General features: G+C 34.5%; 3 protein-coding genes across 5 annotated transcripts; all 3 read left to right on the top strand.

The window, feature by feature from the left end:
- The first annotated feature begins 2,496 nt into the window (after window positions 1–2,496).
- Window positions 2,497–3,220, top strand: LOC119995329. The gene is made up of 2 exons (XM_038841800.1): window positions 2,497–2,683; window positions 2,803–3,220. Exons 1-2 carry the CDS (start codon window positions 2,563–2,565, stop codon window positions 3,087–3,089), a joined length of 408 nt encoding a protein of 135 aa, XP_038697728.1. The 5' UTR covers window positions 2,497–2,562; the 3' UTR covers window positions 3,090–3,220.
- A 2,973-nt stretch (window positions 3,221–6,193) lies between these two features.
- LOC119988730 (integrin-linked protein kinase 1-like) lies at window positions 6,194–12,961 on the top strand. Of its 3 annotated transcripts, XM_038833895.1 has the most exons (12): window positions 6,194–6,365; window positions 6,567–6,840; window positions 7,333–7,425; window positions 8,274–8,357; window positions 9,001–9,092; window positions 9,217–9,337; window positions 10,450–10,529; window positions 11,201–11,263; window positions 11,805–11,896; window positions 11,975–12,063; window positions 12,211–12,323; window positions 12,674–12,961. In XM_038833895.1, the coding sequence occupies exons 1-12, from the start codon at window positions 6,307–6,309 to the stop codon at window positions 12,789–12,791; spliced, it is 1,278 nt and encodes a 425-aa protein (XP_038689823.1). In that variant the 5' UTR covers window positions 6,194–6,306; the 3' UTR covers window positions 12,792–12,961. The 3 variants fall into 3 exon arrangements, with proteins under 3 accessions (XP_038689823.1, XP_038689816.1, XP_038689829.1); XM_038833888.1 differs by having other exon boundaries at window positions 6,233–6,840; XM_038833901.1 differs by lacking the exon at window positions 12,674–12,961 and having other exon boundaries at window positions 6,233–6,840; window positions 11,975–12,078; window positions 12,209–12,323.
- Window positions 12,962–14,148: 1,187 nt separating this feature from the next.
- Window positions 14,149–15,124, top strand: LOC119995192. The gene has a single exon (XM_038841614.1). It carries the CDS (start codon window positions 14,368–14,370, stop codon window positions 14,899–14,901), a length of 534 nt encoding a protein of 177 aa, XP_038697542.1. The 5' UTR covers window positions 14,149–14,367; the 3' UTR covers window positions 14,902–15,124.
- Window positions 15,125–18,788: the final 3,664 nt, after the last annotated feature.

Raw genomic sequence — 18,788 nt, 5'->3', positions numbered from 1 at the left:
AATAAAGTGGAAGAAAGAATAAGAGTATTTGTCGTAGAAAAAGAAAAAAGCGGAAGGAAGAAGAAGAATAAGAAAGGAGAATGTATGTATATATAAGGGCATTTAAGTCACTTAATTTCATTTGTCCTCTTCTCTAAACTTTTTTCCGGTTTGTCCTTATTAGAGTACAAATGTTGTATTTTGTCCTGCTATCTAATTTTTCCTTATATAATTAGGGTTAAAATATTTGTAGGCAAGACATGTCAAGAGGTAGCTAATTAAGGTTGTCAAATAGAATTAGGGTTCAAAATATATATTCATCTTTAGTGAGAATGTGAGATAATCGAGTGTTTCTCATTAAATATTTGTTGTATGTATTATTGTTTTCCGACTACGAGTATTCCCTGTCCGACTTTGTGCCAAGCTGGTTATATACATTTTGATTGCAAAGGAAGCTTCATGTTGGTACAAATTCGTAAGTATACGAAATCACGCAAGTAATAAAGAGACAGTAGAGTATCGTCTCACATAGATTTTGACAATTTAATTCAATATCAATCAAACCTACAATTATATTAAAGTGGAGAAGTGAATTGGTTTGGATTTTGTTTGTTCTAAATTAAAGCAAGTATTAAAAAGTGATTAACAACAAAATTAAGCGAGTAAGCAAGAACAAGTTGAACTAAAGAATGAAAAGTATTAGGGTATCTAATTTCACCATCCCTAATCCGATTCAACTCCCTTGACTCTTTAATCTCCTAAATAACTACCTCATTGTTGACAATCGGTTTCCCTATCCTATCTGATGCTCCATTCCTAGTTACACCAAAAGTGTCTGTATCCTTAACCCATGTTATTCCTAACAATCGGGATCAAGAAACAAAGACCCATTAAGATTTGTGGATTATCCGTGTAAAGATTGCATAGGTCATGCCGCTATATTCCTATGGTTCATGCAACCTATGATGTCTATGGTAAGAGGCAAATCCTAGATATCTCCTTCCGGTTTCAATCTAGGCAACGAATCAATTGAATGATGGTCAAACATCCAAAAGTATTAAACACACCCATAAACAATCAACAATAGATGGAAATCAAAGCCAAGTTTATTAAATCATCAAAGTTAGGTTACATTAGGTCCCTAGCAAGAGAATCTAGCCACTCATGGAGTCAAGATACATCATAATAGAATGAAAATAAACCATAGAAACCAGGATAAAAGAGAGAAGAAACCCCCTTCTTCTCCAAGCTTCAATGGCTTCCTCCTTGAGAGCTCTAAAACCCTAGGCTCCAAGATCAATCCAAGTGGGAGCAAATCCCCCTAAAACCCTAAAAACTACCCTTTCATACCTCCTTAAACCCCTATTTCGTTTCTCTAACAAGTTGGGGGTCATTTTGGCTCAAACCCACTTAAATTTGAGACTTTTTCGAGAAATTTGATGTGCTGTAAATAGTAATTCCAATCGATCGGAAATGGCTTATGTCTCCACGAATTCAAGGGTATTTTGGCAAGTTCGATCGATCGGGGGTCCCATCCGATCGATAGGAAATCGCTTCTAGAATCCAAATATTCATTTTACACTTTTTTCCTCCATTTCTTGTCGTGGCACCTACGATATGCAAATATAGCTTTCTTAGGCAATATAAACTCTTAATCAAGTCAAAATGGGATGAACTTATGTGTAAAAAATGCACAAATGTATGTATATATTTGGCACATCACTTCGTCAATCCATCAAAAACACTTGTTTATGTTTATCATTTCGGATGGCACTATAATCATTTTTTGCTGGGATTTATATGTACAACAAGTTGTATATCCGTGTTTACGAGTCTTTTATTTTATAGTTAGTTGGAACTATTATGAAATTTGACAAATACAAAAATTTAGATATACCTCTACATAATTTTTGAAGAATCAAGATCTCGTCGGTTATTCACCGTCATCCCAACAATTTTTTGTAGTGTGGTGGACTAATAGTGAGTGACATTTCATATGTTGGCCTTACTATATATACTTGTTTTTTTCTTTTTTTTTGATGGAATATATAGTTCATTTGTGTGGAAAAAATAAATTGAACATACATTTTTAACAATGCATGTATATGGCTACGTGTCACATGAATATGATGATGTGAATGCTATGAAATTTCTCTAAACTTCCACTTTTATATATTGTACAGATAGATAGAAGATAGATTAGAGGTCGTGGTCAACAATCTCTTTTGGACCAAAATATGATATCTTGTAACACGTAATAAGTCATGCCAGGACTTTTTATTAATTAATTATAATTAATATCAATAAAAAAACATATTTATTAATTAATTAGTCAATATGTCCTTGTACATTTTTCCCATTTTTTAATTTTAATTATCCTTGCCGTCGCACCTAATCTTGTCTTTTTTTTCCTTTAAAATCAATCAATCACCCAAATCCTACCATTCGGAGACTATTTATCTGGTCAGACAACGCATTTAGACTCCTTGCACTCTATATATATATATATGTATATATAATGTATGATATGGTAGCCAGCCAGAAGAAACACAAAAAAGACCCATTTCAAAGAAAATTTTCTTCATGATCATGTCTTCATGTCTGCTACCTCCATATGGGGTAGCTTCTTTAAGCAAACCCATATCTCTTAAGAAGAAAAAATTTGGAGCCTTGCAAGCTAGAGCTCAAAGCTTCAGAAATGAAGGTAATTAAACATGCATATATATATATATATATATATATTGATTCTGTTTATACATAGTTGTTTTGGATATAGTTATATGGAAGAAAATTAAGGTTTCTAGGTTACGCAATGTTTTGCAGGGAGACCAGGTAATAATAACATGGTTGATGCAAATAAGAGTATTTTAAGGGAGAAGATCGAGGAAGTGAAGATGAAGGAGAGACTGGAGAGGTATTGCAGACGCGAAATTGGGTGGAATAACCACAACTACTGCAAGATCATCAAGAGAGATCATGAGGCAGCAGAAGGGTTATGGCATGAATTGGTTGAATTGGTAGGAATAGTTGGTGGAACTGTTGGTATTACCATTGTTAGTTGTACTGCTTTTCTTTTCCTCTTTTCCTTCTTAGTCCATTTATATTCATAATCTTAGTTAACAATATTAATTTGTACATAAAATGATCTAAAAATCCTTAACTTTTGTACTTGTTTAATTGTACTTCTTATATTTGAAGGGAAGAAAGAAGGTAACTGAATAAAGCATTTGACATTGATATACTGATCATATATCTTGCAAAAACCCTGAACAACTGCGCCTGTGCTTGCATGGGGATTGGGAAGAGTTGAGGGGCTAGTGTTGGGAGGAGTTGGGGAGAGTTCGATTGGCAGGAGTTGGGAAGGGTTGGATTTTTGGGTTTGAAGTTTTAACACTTATTTTGGAGGAGGTGGTGGATTCGAAGGGGCTCTAATTTTTTACAAAGTATTAAACAGGGGCATCCCTGGGGTTTCTTGAGACTCGGGTACGCCATTGGTATAAAGTTACTATCATACATCATTACAACAATTTATTATCAATCCAATGTTTGTTTACTACCATGTCCGATGCTAAGATCCCATAGGCCCCCTGACCAAAACCTTTGGAACTACCCATACCCATACCCCATACATGAACCTCAAGAGGAAAAACCTACACAGTTACACACTCATCGAAATCTACGTTCTCGCTACTTGGGCATATCAATCTTAGATTTTGGTATACCATATTCTAACATTCCTAGCACGTATGGCCTGAACAATCCGACGGCCCAACATGTGAAAATTCAAAAACCGTTAAGAGGTATCCAAACATATGCATGCCTCAAATTCTCAATGGATACCCAATACGTGGAAAATTCAAGAAATGAAAAATCCATAAATTGTAGAAGTTAATGTTTGAACCCAAGACCTATTGCTCCGAAACTAGCCATCATATAAATTGTTAGTTTGTCATTCAACCAAATTAATTGGGGCATTTCAAAATGATTCATATCATATTTTAACACTACTTGGTCATAAAATCTACGTTCTCGGTGCATTTTAGCTTTATATAGTATTATTAACTGAGAGAGACAATGGACAATAACTGTCTTGATTTAAATATGAAGAAACTTGTGAAATTTGAGAAGACCAAGTAAACCATATATATTGTAGAGATAAACACATAAATGACATATATATATATATATATATATATATATATATATATATTAACCATATTGTATATATCCATTGTCAAACCTAAAGATAAAAGGGCTATTGGACATCTATTTTGTCTCAAGCTTTGGAAGATTACTAGTCGACCAATTTTGACCGTAATTATATATATATATATATATATATATATATATATATATATATGTTTTAAAAAATGACAATGCATAATATTCCAAGCATGGTGGTTGAAACAATCAACTAATGAGTTGGATGTTACTAGGTAACCTTTTCTTTTGTCATTCTTGCAACTTGATATAAGCACGAGCCATTTAAAAATTTCTTAGACTAATCTAGTCGAAATACAATTTTTAATTCTCAAAATATATAAATGATTTTTTTATTTTTTTAAATAATTAAACATTTTAAAATTTAATAGATGAAATTAAAATCTTAATCTAATTGAAATAAAATTTAAAGTACATTTATTTTTTAATTATGTTTTGTAGGTTGAAGAAGTTTTTTGAAAAGGACATAGACCTAATTGTATTGATTCACCCAATAAATTAGGTAATTGAGATTCATAGTCACTCGAGCCGTCATAAAAATAGAGTACAACAAGATGACTAAACGAAAAACAACAAAACACACAAACACTAAAATGGGCCATGCATTGTCGTACACCCCGAACAACACTGTAATATACCGGACATTGTTGGACCTCACCGGTCTACACCAGATAACAAAGACTAAATATAAAAATAACACATAGATTACACCTTGGATCTACATCAAAGATATCGATCTTGACTTCTCCTTCAACAAGAGAGGTCGATCTCCCTCAGATCTGAAAATCTTATCACTATAAAAGCAAATATATGTAGTCGGAGCACACCAGAAACGCCTATAATCGAAAATCTATAATAGATAGAGGAGATCTAGAGTCGAAGAAAAGAAACCCTGCAAAATACTTATTCAACACAAAATATATATTAAAAAAAAAACATATCTAGATTGTAGATCTGAGGAGGGGGGAGTGGTGGGGAGTAGTTTGAAGAAGTTGATCATCATGATGAGGCGGCAAGAGATGATGCCTGCCTGAAAAGCTCATATAATTAAGAAATGAACTACTTCTGCATGTCTTTATTATTCTTGGATTATATGTCATCTTTGTATGTTGGAGTCTGTTTGCATGGGAAGATGTTTTCAAATTTATATTAATTATGTTTTGGATTATATAATTTCTTTTTTTTTATTATTCTTGGATTATCTTTTGAACTTTGCTATTGTTATCTTTTTATTATTGTTATTTTATGAAATGATCTTAAAACATGCAGAGAAATTTAACACGTTTTTTTTCTGTTCATTATAATATATACACACATATATATATATATACACACACACATACATACTAATATCAATGGCAACGATAAATAGTATTATTAATCTCTTTTTTTTTTTTAAATACCACAGAAAATTATATTCGTGGTTGAAATCGAACATTGTGCACACGTATGCATAACCCAATCGATTGTCAACTAAGCCAACTATCGTTGGTTCTTACTATTTTAATCTTATTAAGACTGTATTCGACATTAAACACGATATAAATTTGTATGTCAAATTGCTACTCCAAATTAGAAATGAAAATATCACCGTTAGCTCGGCTTCACGATCCAATATTACAGACGAAAAGAGACTGGGCCAATTCTAAGTCTAGAATATTAGCATTGCATAAACCCAATGAGTGGCCCAAATACAAATAAATATAGAGTCTAAGCCATAAATAAATAAAACTTAAACACTGGCCACTCTCAAAATAGAGAGAAAAAAAATACAGAGAGAAGTAGGCCCAAAACTTAGGGCCTGACCTGATGGATTACGCTCAAAAAATATTCAAAGAGAGAAGTAGGCCCAAAACTTAGGGCCTGACCTGATGGATTACGCTCAAAAAATATTCAAAGCCTGGCCCAGTGTATATATCACATTAACACCATCCTAGTAGTCTAAGTTCTACCATTTTAGTCTATTAGATGCCAGGAGCTTAAAGATGGTCTCAAATGGAGGGTGGGTAATGGTGATACAGTACAAATTTGGCAAAGTCGCTGGCTCCCCCTCCCCCGACCAATTTTCTTTGGACCCAAAGCAAAAACAACACAAGTATATTTTACATGCTACAAGCCAAACATAGCCGAGCTACACAGATAATTTTGATCCTCAATCGCAGTCGGTGAGTTCGTTGAACCCAATACCTCTCGCCATAGTAATTGCCGCCCAATTTTGACATGAAAATCGTCTCTATATGCGCCTCTCCTTTCATTTCGTCTTCTCCAACATTGATCTTCCCAAAGTTAACATTCCAACATTTCTTCCCTTCCTCCCATCTCTCTTTGATTTCCCCATATGTAATAGTGTATCAAAATCTTGTTAGGATCAGCATGATGGGTCAGATGAAGCAGGGTAATGATGAGTCTGATGAAGAGGGTTTTGACATGCAAATGATTGGCAACTTTCTTAGCTTTGCATCGAGGGGGGACAGGGTTGGATTGAACCAGATGCTGAGGAAGGGTACTTCACCCAATGTTCAAGACTATGACAAGAGGACTGCTTTGCATCTTGCAGCAAGTGAGGGCCACGCACCCATTGTTGAGCTTCTTCTTCATTACAAGGCCAATGTCAATCTCAAGGATCGATGGCAACGCACCGTAAGCAACCCTTAATTTCTGCAATTTTGTTGTTTATTTTTGTCAGATTGTTGTCAGGGTGGTGATTCTTTGGTATGTTCATCACTTGAAATGATATTTGTTGGAAATTTGAAGAACGTGAGAAATGCTGACAATGTGCTTGTGGAAATGTTACATTTGTTTCATTAGTTCAAATTCGATTGATATATGAATTGTGCTGTTGGTGCTCTATTAATTCATAAGTTTAATCTGGATTAGCTGGAGGGAGTTTGTATAAATTACTACTCCATCTACAAAGTGCTTTAAAATTATGCCATCGAGGCAATTCGTGTTTTTGTTTTAGTTTTTTTGTTCCTTTAGCTTTTGAATTTTTTGTTCCTTTTGATTGCAAAAGGCTTTATATAAAGTTTTTTGCTGTACTATGATGACAGTTAAAGGGTGTTTCAATAAAACAACACGTAAGCACAACTTGTTTGATTGCAATTGATTTTGTTCTGCTACTATGAAATCAAGCCATTGACAGATGCAAGACTCTATGGACATCGAGATATATGCAGGATCCTGGAAGTAAATGGAGGCAAGGAGTTCATCAATGATCAACCTATGGTACTTGTTGAATTTATTTTTTTCAGTTTTGATGATGATTATTCTATAGCTAATTGTGAAGCTGTCTTAGGTGGCATGTGTGGAATTGTTTCCGTATAGACTTTATGAGATACTTGCGTGGTTAATATTTTCAACAAGCTGGGAACATGTAATATAAATGTTCCTCCTTGTGGGGGACTGTTATAGAATGTTAGTACATAATAATCTTTGTATATAATCCCAATAAAAAAGCTAACCTCTAAGTCTCCAGATTTCCAGTTTCCACCCATTTACAGCTCCCCTCCCTCTTTTTTCTCCTGTCCGCTGTCTCTTCTCGCTCAATTCTTCCTGCTGCAACTTGATTGCCTTGATGGACGAAGACATATCAATTTGTTCCACTTTTCACTTCCTTCTTGCAGATTGTGCATCTTCTTATATTTTCCTTTTACTGAGACAATCGTGTAATGAAAATATTAATTATTTAATTTAATGAAAGTATATTAGTTTACTCTAATTTTTTTTGTAGCAACAGCTCAAGACAATGTGTATGCTGGAATCTACTTTATTTTCTTGTGGTAGTCTCTGCTATCCAGAATAAGTCAGTGCATACAAAAAACTCTGGAAGTGAAGAGTAGATAATGTGGTCTGTCGGATTGGTTTCCTGACTTTCCTCCCTCCTCCTAGTTTTGCCAACAATAGAGTACAAAGAAGTTTAGACTATTCTTCATTTACATTTAACCAAGGCATCATGCTATGGTAATTTAAAATTCGTAAACTTGAAAGATCTTATATGGCAGCATGAATTTTACGTTGGATAATACATATTTCACTTATTGAGTTGTTATGCAAGTTTTTGTCTTTTTGTGCAGACAGTTCGAAATGAGCAAGACTCCATTGAATTAAATTTTGATATTTCGGAACTGAATTTGCAGCACTCTTCAAACATTGAGCAGGTACACAATTGCTGTAAGTTGGTGCAATAATCTCAAGCTTTCTTTTAAAAAACTTTTCCAAAGGCAATAGTCTGTAAATTAGGAACTTGTTGCCGTCCAGCAGTAAACTTCGTAAATGTTCAAGAATCTTTTAATTGTAGACTAGTTGTGAGGGTGGTTGTTGTTGCTTGGGTCTAAATCTTTCTTTCTGGCTCAGCTCATCGAAAATGGATAATAATAAGTAAAAACTAGGATATGGCACTTGAGCTAATGAAATGCTCTTGAACTAATTTTTCTGAAGTGTTGTAATGTAAACGAGTTTATCAATGCTGAAAGAACATTAGCTTGATGCTTTTATCTTGCATGTAATCTTCAATGTTGAATTAGGTATAATGATATTATCAAATGAAGTTCATAATAGAATAATTACTGATTTGTAGTATGATTCGACAACACCCCGACGTTGTTGCCAGCAGATTTCTTTACGCCTTACTGGATCTACAAATGAATTGATTGACATAAGTTCCCATCATCACTGTTTCTGTTGAATACTGTTGTTGGCTAAGGTCTTGTATTATATGATATATGGTAATTCATTCGAAAGCATACCTTATCAATGCTCCCACAACAAAATTAACTTGGTGAAATTATTAATAATTTTCAGGGTGTATTTGGTGAATCGCAAAAGGTCAAGTGGCGAGGAACATGGGTTGCTAAAACAGTAATTAAGAGACACATACATCATCCTGTACAAATGTATGCTAATATACTTTCCTTTTTCCCGTTTTCCTCATTCAAATTAATTATTTTAGTTCAATGAAAACTAAGAGGCCAGATTATTTTCAGCCACTGATATTACAGTGCTTCAAGCACAATGCAGGATATTGTCTGCCAAGGACAACTCGCTATTACTCGAGCTTCGACATCCGAATATTTTGGAGTTTCTTGGTTCCATTGTGCATGGAGAGGAGATGGTTCTTATTACAGAATATCTGCCTCAAGTATTTCTTACCTTGAATCTATGATATCCTGTTGCTGTCCTTCTAATTTTTTTGTTAATCATTAGCTCCTGATATTTCATGCCTATATGTTCAAATGTGCATTATGTTCTGCGTTTAGGAGATATCCATATATATTGCAACGATGTAGAGAGAATGAATTTTCGGAATCTTTTGACTTCAATAAAGAAAAGCTTCTCATAATTGAAAGTTTGAAAAACATCTACATGACCACCTAAAGTTTACTGTGATGCTTAGTTAATATAGTAGTTATATATTATTAAATTCTAAATACAAAATGACACTGTTCTCATTTTTATTGTAAAACGAGGATGGGGATTTGAACCCGCACCCCTTGGGCAGGATGGTGAGGAGCTTGATCCCCTGAACTAATGGTGCTCCACAACAATGTATTACTTTATCTGACAAACTTTCTTTCTTATAATATTGCAGCATATTGGTATTTAACCAACAGAGCGATTCCATCTCATCTTTAGTTACTTCCTGCACAGATATGGGATCAGATCCCAATTCCTAGTACAATAATCATCATCAGTTTACTACTTCTAACTCTTACATCGTGTTAACGCGTGATCTCTGAAAGAACATACACATGTTAAAAAAATGGTTAAAGGGTTGTCAGTCCAAAGCTAGTCTTCAGTATGCCTGCATTTTTTTTTTTTATCAAGAAATAGGTACTACATTGTTGGTCTCAAGAAAAATTAAATTTTTAATAATTTTCTTACTGGAATATCTAAGCATCTCTGCTGTGTTGTTTCTTTTGTCTCATTCTTGACATTCTTATAGCACACGATTACATTGTGTATTGACGCTGGTTCATGATTATTCTATTGTATATGATTATTGCTTGATTCATAGCAAGAAGAAATGTGAAGTGTGAGGTAAAAGGAAAACCATTTAAGGTGTAAATTGGTAAGCAAATCTGTAGTTGGATATACTGTATTCTTGCATTTATCTCCTCTCTCTTGTTCATTTATGTGTTTGCCTTTCAAATATACAACAAGCTTTCAACTATAATCTGTAGCCATTATTGACTATTAATCGTCTATTCTCAAGTGTGTAATTCTCGTTCTTTTGTTCTTATGTTAATTAAGGGAAACCTGGATGATATCTTGAAAAAGAAGATACCGCTGGACCTACCAATTGCTTTGCGCTATGCCCTTGATATTGCTAGGTAATCTGCTTCTCCTGTCATAATTTTTATGAATAACTGCCTTTTGTTAATTGATATACTACATCTCACTATCCATGCATATATACATATATATGGTCAGATGTTTTATTATACCAACTATATTCCGTAAGAAGCACTATTGGATTGGCTGCTTACACACTTGCATATATAGTATATACATATATATGGTCAGATGTTTTATTATACCAACTATATTCCGTAAGAAGCACTATTGGATTGGCTGCTTACACACTTACTCCTAGTCTAGTCTTGACCTGGGCTTTTTAGGGATTCCCTGAAACCTGAGCAAGAACCGCTTTCTAGTTGGATTCTTATTATAGCTCCTCGGCTTCAGTTGAAGCTACTGGCCTATTGGTTGATGATAGGCATACATACATATGGTCAGATATTTTATTATACCAAAAGCTTAAGCTAACATTTGGGAAATAATGCAAAAATATACGTATATATATTTACATGCATACATATATGCATGTAGACAAAAGTGATCGTTCATGTGCATATGTATGGATATCAGGATCATGTTAATTTTGTATGCATGAAATGAGATCCTTGATATTTTGTCATTTCAGTTGATTTGCACGACATTGGTAATTATATCTGTTTCATTAATGTGTCAAACATGCCTTGATGTTTGAAATTATTGACAGGGGAATGAATTACCTTCACGAGCACAAGCCATTTCCCATAGTTCACAATCATTTGGATCCCAGGTGAACTTTATTTCCAATATTCATAGATCTCCTTGACCTCTTATTTGCATCATGTTGCTAGAGGACTTGAAAGACTATTGGCTCCTTTTGCTGTGATGGTTCTTTCGAACGAGCATCTATTATGCCTTATTCTTTTTTCTTCAATCTGTTGTGAGTTGACTAGGAACAATGCAGTTAGCATTGAAGAATTTGTGCTGGATTCCGTAAGAGAAATCAGTTGTAATCCACTGTGGATTTTCCTTCATTATTTGTTCCGATCTAATGCTGTGTTTTCTGCTAATTCTATACAGTTCATTCCTTCCTTAAAACTTCCGTTAATGTATTTTTGGCCTCATTCGTCACTGCCTCCTTCTTCAGTTTTCTCTGATAATGGAAGATGTTGATGTCAACCACATATACATCTTTTATCTCTTTATATGGTTGACAGTCCTATAGACTACATCTTTCTTTTTGTTTGATTGCTGACTTATTTTCACTCCTATATCCTCAAGTCTATCTGTTGACAGTCTGAAATTATAAAATGCCTTCTGATTGGATGCAGAAATTTGTTACAAGATGAAGGCGGCGACTTGAAGATTGGCGAGTATTGGGTTCAAATGTTATATAAGGAAATACAACCTAATCAAGACAACTGTGCGTTACGATCATCCTACTGTTAAAATTGTATATTTTGCATTTCCATTGCATTTAACTCTCCCATTTTGTTTGAAGGCCAAAGGAATGATGATTCAAGCATTACTAGCAAGCCAGTGGATGATACTAAGAAAGATATTCAGTCATTTGGATTTATGTTTTATCAGGTAACAATTGGATAGATTTTACCTCACCCAATATGAATATAGGTTGGTGGTTGATTCCTGGAAAGCTTAATGATTTAGTTTATGTGATGTATTTTGAATGTCATATCATGTTTTAAATGTGCTCATGATTCATGAATGATGCAACAGATGCTTGAAGGAAGGCACCTGCTGACCAACACGGACTTCGACCTCATACACCTCAAGTCTATTGATTTTGAGCCAAAATTCCAATTCAGTCGACGCTTTAAAAGAATTCAACAGTATGTGAATTTCATTTAACAATGTCAATTTCCACTGTCATTGGAAGTACTGCTGTTCTTTTACATTGTGAATCTTCAGTACATCTCTGCTCTCTTGGATAAAAAGATATTAAAATTCGCAGAAGTTGCTGATATGTTTTCTCAAAGCTCTTTCTTTCTCTCCTACCATTAAATTTATTTGAAACGTTCACGCCTATCAGTTGTTAGCTAATTGAAAGCATGCACAACAAATATTTTCGCGAGATAGAGCATTTGCAATTATTAATCAGGCAGTGTTTATGCCAATGTTAATTTTTGCTCCCCGTATCAATTATATATGTGGTACTAAGTGTAAGGAGAAAATTTTGCAGGTTGATAGAGCATTGTACAAGCAAGGATCCTTCTGAAAGACCCTCGTTCGCGGGTGTCATAGAAATCCTGGAAGAAGTTTCTGCATCTATGGGGAGACCTGCATGCCCTGTCTGTTGAGTGCTGCAACTAAGTTAGAATATGACTTCATTTGCTGTGACAAAAGCTTGACACATCTACCGAACCTCGTTATTTAGGGCTTACGGTAATTGTTGCTGGCATTTGTTTTATGTTTGGTAAGATTCACTGCTTCAGATTTGGTAATATATGATATCTTCAGCTTTACTTAACTACATATAATTTAGCTTTTGCCAGCTTAAGAAATGAAGATGACCGTCCAACAACATTCTTGTTAGAGCTTAATTTCCATGATGAACAACTGCCTCAAGGACTCATCATGGAAAGCTCTTAAAAGATTGTTGACATAAATTTGACGTCATTTACAGCCTAATGAAATATAAGATTATTAACCACTGAGTGTGGCCAAACGCTAAGCATGCGGAAGGTCTGTCGTTTAATTCCGGCCAGAATCAATCCTAAGTGGCCACGTGCTGGGCCGAATGCCCAACTCAACTTGTCTGTAGCTAGTGCGTGGGTACTTGTTTGGCCTTGGTTTATGCCCTATTTGGCTGTCCAAAGGTCAAGCTTAATTCTTGGTTTTCGGTTTTAAAAAAATTATTGATATTTTATAGAAGTTTTTTTTTTCCTTCGAGTGCCCTCAAGAAAGAATGAGATGTAGACCAATTAACAGATTGTAAAGTAGAATTATTGAATGAGCACTAAGATATCCAGCCTGAAATGTAAATAATAATAAAAATTATTAGAAATGAAAATAAATAATTATAATAATAAGAAAGTCATCCTGTGACAGAACAGGAACACAAGCTCACATAACCGACACCGCCCCTATACATACTATAAGACTAGGACTATATATATATATATATATATATATGAACACAAAGTGAAACTTGTGAATGGGTCCCACACGCATTTGCCAAAGATTTTTTATGTTAATTGCCAAACAAAAAAAAACATTTGATACTAAGCATGAAAGATAGTGCTCATACTGGAAAATGTAATTCACCTTCCCATCCATATATATATATATATATATATAGAGAGCTTCTCAGGTGAGGGATCCCGCATTTTATTTAAAGTGCGGGATCCATCTAACACCATTCACTCGCGGGTCCCACGCGGGTCCCATCACATGTGGGGGTCACACTTACACATAATGAATGGTGTTAGATGGATCCCTCATTTTAAATAAAGTGAGGGATCCCTCATTTGAGAATTTTCATATATATATATATATGATTATATAAAGTAACTACAATTCCTTCTATATTTCTTGTACGCGTAGCTAACTGTATTGTCAACACAGGCACAACTGGCTCTCCTAAGATTCTTCCACCAAAAAAAAAAAAAAAGAGAAAAAAAGTGACCCTTATAAATAAATCATTCAATCTAACCTCCATTAGTTATAGTTATCACCCACCACTTTAGACATTCTGTCATCTTCCTCCTCCTTCATTCATACTCAAAGCCTTCCACATATCTATCATACTCATCCACAAACTATAATTTGCTTCAACCACCATTACTTTGTTAAACATAAACTTCTTATATATATATATCAAGCAAGCTAGTTTTGGAGGCTTTGTCATTGCATTAGGTACGTTACACAACGCAAATGGGGAATTACATCTCTTGTACCTTGTCAACTCCATTACCCAAACACAAACACTCGTCAAGATCAACCAAAGTGATCCTCCCAAGCGGCGAAATCAAGCAGTTCCAGGCACCCGTCAAGGCGGCGGAGCTCATGCTCATGCTAGACATGCCAAGCTTCTTCCTTGTCAACTCTCAATCCCTCAAAATCGGGTGCCGGTTCTCCCCTCTCAGCGCTGATGAGGACTTGGAATTGTCCAATGTGTATGTCATGTTTCCCATGAAGAGACTCAACTCTACTGTCAAGGCCGGTGACATGGCTGCCTTGTTTGTGACCGCCAAGCGCGTAGCTCGTGCGAAGGTGAGGGTGTTGCCGGAGGCCGCCGGGGAGGTTGCTGATCATCAAGTGGTTGAGGAGGTGAAGATGGTGCCTAAGCTTAGCTTGGATGACATAGAAGAGTTTTCAAAGGAGGAATTCATGCATAGGTTGTCTATGACTAGGTCAAAGAAGCCTTTGCTGGAGACCATAGTAGAGGAGCCAATTTGCTCAAGATGATTAATTTGGTGTTTGGTTATTAAAAAAAATAAATCCCCTTGTGAGCTCTCTTTGTAGTTTTAACCAAAGGGAGATTAATTCTTTTTAGGAATTTAAGGATTCATGTGTTTGCATGTGGAAGGTAAAGGGGGAAGACTAAGCAAACGTAAAACAGAATATTAATAGCATTATTGTTCTTTTAAATATTGTGAGAATGCAAATGTCTACAATATTAATTGTTCTACTCAATTCACACATGATGTGATCATTACCATTTAATTGCTGTTTTTTTTTTATTTAAGAGATGTGAATTAAAATTAAGTACATTGTATGATTATACTAACAATAATTAGCAGTTAGTTTAAGTAAATATTTCTATTATACTCTACCATGGTGGAGCATTTGTGCTTGAAATCGATTCTCTTTTCTTTTCATTTTTTGTTGTTGTTGGTTTTACATTAAGGCTATTAGTCAGTTGACCAAGTAGATCTCTATCTCAAAAAGATTTATTTGTAAATTTATGGACTATCTACTTCTTCTTTTTTAAATATCATTGAGAAATTTGCTTCTCATTGCAATCGAACTTTGGACACACATATACCTAACGCAGTCAATTGCCAATCAAGTTATTGCTCGTTGGTTATGGACTATCTACCTAACTGGCAGTTGTAACTTATATGATATGCTTTGACAATATTATAAGGTTTTAAAAAACCTTTCAAATCAAAAGGCAAAAGTATCTTCGAAAGAATTATTAAATAAAATTGTTATCATCGAAAGATGGGTTATGTTTCAATTCAGTCACTCAATCTCAAAATTTTTTAAATCAGTAACATAAAGTTCAGATTTGTTCCAATTTGATAACTCGTGTAGTTTTCACCAATTTTGATCAATCAAACAATCTACATGACAAGTTGATCGTTAGAAATCCATCAAGTATGACGACGTGGCATAACGGATTTGTTGACATGGCTAATAGTGCTTACGTGTCATAAGTGTGACACTCAAAATTTTCCCAAATCATACTCCACTTTCGTAAAACCAAAACCTAACTCTTGTCTTATTCACAAAAATTTCCTGATGTAGCACTCACCCCCCACAATCTCCCTTGGATGAAGCACATCACATGCAACAGTCACCCGCCGCACCACACCATCTCCCTTGGATGAAGCACCTCCATTGGATGAACAACCTTACCCACGCAACATCTCACCATCTCCCTATAACCTTAGCACCCCATGAAGCATCCACGCCTTAGTGATAAGAGTTGATTCTTCTCTTTTCTTTCATTATTGTGCATATTTACTCTAATTTTTATTTTGATTTGAGTTTGTAACAGATTTGGGTATTAGGATTTTTATGGTTTTGATTGATTATTCTGCTTTTTTATTTGAGTTTGTAATTGATTATTTTGTATTTTTTGTGATTGTTGACCTGCAGTTTAGTTGTTGAAAATGAAACCTACCGCAAGGGGACCTCTAACCAAGTCACATTCTAAGATTAGAAAGGTAGTGAGTTAGTTTGAGGTTGTGAATGAGGTAGCATTGAATGAGATTTATTTTGTCACTTTTGGTGTTGATTGTTCTCTTGTTAATGAGGATTAGGATGTCCTGGAGGCGTATATGACAACTTTGAAAAACAATGATGGAGGCATTGTTGATGGCAATGTTGGCAGTTGAGGTTAAGGGTGTTCATGAGTTATTTCGATAGGTTTTTTATCGGTTTTTTTGGTTCGATTTTAAGTGGAGAAATGTATAAAATTTTTAGGAACAAAACTGACCAAGCGGTTCGTTTTGATCTGTTTTGGTTTTGGTGATTTTTTTTAAGAGCCCTAGTTGAGGTATTACTGATGGCAATGGAGGCACTAGGGTTCTACTGATGGCAATAGAGGCAGTGGGATAGTTTCTATTGATCACAATAGAGGAGGTGCAGATGGAGGCAGCGAGGATGTAGGCAGTGGAGATGATGACAATAAAGATGATGCCAGTGGTGTTGATGTTGATGGCAGAGTGATATTGGAAGTGGTGCTGATGGCAGAGGTAATATTGGCTGTGATAAAGACTCAATTTGCTGTAAGAATCAGATAATGAGGACATCTTGTTGTATGAAGATGATAATGAAAATGACATTATGAGAGATAGTGGAGCAAATCCAAAGTTCAACCCTAAGGTTAATTTAGAAGAGTTGATATTTGAACTTGGAATGGAGTTCACTGATCCAAAAGAGTTTAAGAATGCTATCAAGAGCTATGCAATTGATGGTGAGTTCCAGATATAGTTGGTGAGAAATGAGAAGACAGCATGTCAAGCAAAGTATGATATTGGATGCCCTGGATGATATGGTGCTCCAAAATCAATGGGGAGAGTACTTTTCAAACCAAGATGCATGTTAAAAGACATGGTGTAACCGGAGACTTAAAAATAAACAAGCCAACATCACATGACTAGCAATGAAGTTGGTGGACAACATATGGGGGAAATCAAAAGTGAGCCTTGCAGATTTGGTGACATATGCAAAGGACCACATGTCTTTGACAATTTCAAGGGCACATGCATATAGAGTAAAGAAGAAAGCATTGGAGATCATCAATGGGAAGCATAAGGAACAATACAGTCAATTGAGAAGTAACATGTTCGAGGTTCTAAGGACCAACATTGGTATACTAGCACAATGTGGAGCTAACCAATGGAGAGAATTTATGGATAGTCATTGGTGGTGATAATATCGTACCTTTACCAATGAATGTATACACACATGAATTTATGTGCATCATGTGGAATATGTAAAGCTTACGATTCACTTAGATTATGCGTGTCAAACTCAGCAGTTTTGATAATTAGGATATCAACTGTTGGGATATCTATCATTTTCGTTAAAACAATTAGTTAGTTGACCCGGTCTCTAGCTATCTCAAAAAGGTTCATCTATAAATTAATGGACTATCTACTCACCTTGTAGTTGTATGAGATGCTTTGTGTGTTAATAAACCCTTGTTTGGAATCACAAATCAAAACGATGATATTATAAGGTTTCATAAAACCTTCCAAATCATAATGCAAAAGTATCTTCTAAAGTTGGTTCTTACTAACAAATGGTAATTCCAGAGCTAATAAAAATAATAAAAATTAGTGTCGTCTTTTTAACATAATATAGTATTCCAGAGGTAATAAAAAAATTTAAAAAACTTGATTGTTATTTGTTTAGAAACATATTCCATAAGTCCAATACAACAATTAGTAATTTGTTAGTTTGGGTATCTAAAAAAAAAAAGATAAAAACTATGAAAATCGATATGCTAGCCTAATGCACAATAGTCATGTTTTAAGCTGACTACTCATAATTTATATTTTTTAATTCTAGATAAACTATCAATATAATCGTATCAATAAAGATAGCAATTGGTATCTGAACCTTTATAATATTTTAATAAATAGTAAGCAACAATCTTTTAGACAATAATTCATTTTGATACACTATCAAATGACAGCAAATCCAGATTGAGGTTGAAACCAAAGATATAGGAAGAATGAAATTGTTTTTCTCAATTTGATGAGAGATTGACCTACTGGCATATTATTTTCAAAATTTTCTTTTCTGTCATAATTGATGTTTATTTTTTCATTTAGGACAGTCAATAGGGATGCCAGTAAAGAAGTAAATATTGAATGGTGTCTTTTTAACATAATTATTTACTTTTTCAAAATTTTAAAAATCATTATTAAAGTCATGTAAAATCATAAGATGTTACGAATTTCGGGCGTCTAATAGAGATTTTAGTAGGATTTTATCGAATTCGGACTTTAAGACATATTTAAATGGTTTTGTTGATGTGGTATCATAAAATCCTAGAATTCTAGGATTTAATTAGGGATTTGAACAACCATGTCATGACATAGTAATCACAAATT

Source organism: Tripterygium wilfordii, chromosome 3, assembly GCF_013401445.1.
Source record: "Tripterygium wilfordii isolate XIE 37 chromosome 3, ASM1340144v1, whole genome shotgun sequence".
In the NCBI taxonomy this organism is placed as follows: domain Eukaryota; kingdom Viridiplantae; phylum Streptophyta; class Magnoliopsida; order Celastrales; family Celastraceae; genus Tripterygium; species Tripterygium wilfordii.
Note: the sequence above shows the minus strand (reverse complement) of the source record. Positions and strands in the feature narration are given on the sequence as shown.

Bases quoted from the DNA above. Each gene is read 5' to 3' on its own strand.
- LOC119988730 (XM_038833888.1), top strand. From the start codon at position 6,421: ATGAAAATCGTCTCTATATGCGCCTCTCCTTTCATTTCGTCTTCTCCA. The intron at 9,338-10,449 runs GTATTTCTTACC...ATGTTAATTAAG, and splicing joins TTACAGAATATCTGCCTCAA to GGAAACCTGGATGATATCTT. The intron at 12,064-12,210 runs GTAACAATTGGA...ATGATGCAACAG, and splicing joins TTGGATTTATGTTTTATCAG to ATGCTTGAAGGAAGGCACCT.
- LOC119995192 (XM_038841614.1), top strand. From the start codon at position 14,368: ATGGGGAATTACATCTCTTGTACCTTGTCAACTCCATTACCCAAACAC.
- LOC119995329 (XM_038841800.1), top strand. From the start codon at position 2,563: ATGATCATGTCTTCATGTCTGCTACCTCCATATGGGGTAGCTTCTTTA. The intron at 2,684-2,802 runs GTAATTAAACAT...AATGTTTTGCAG, and splicing joins TCAAAGCTTCAGAAATGAAG to GGAGACCAGGTAATAATAAC.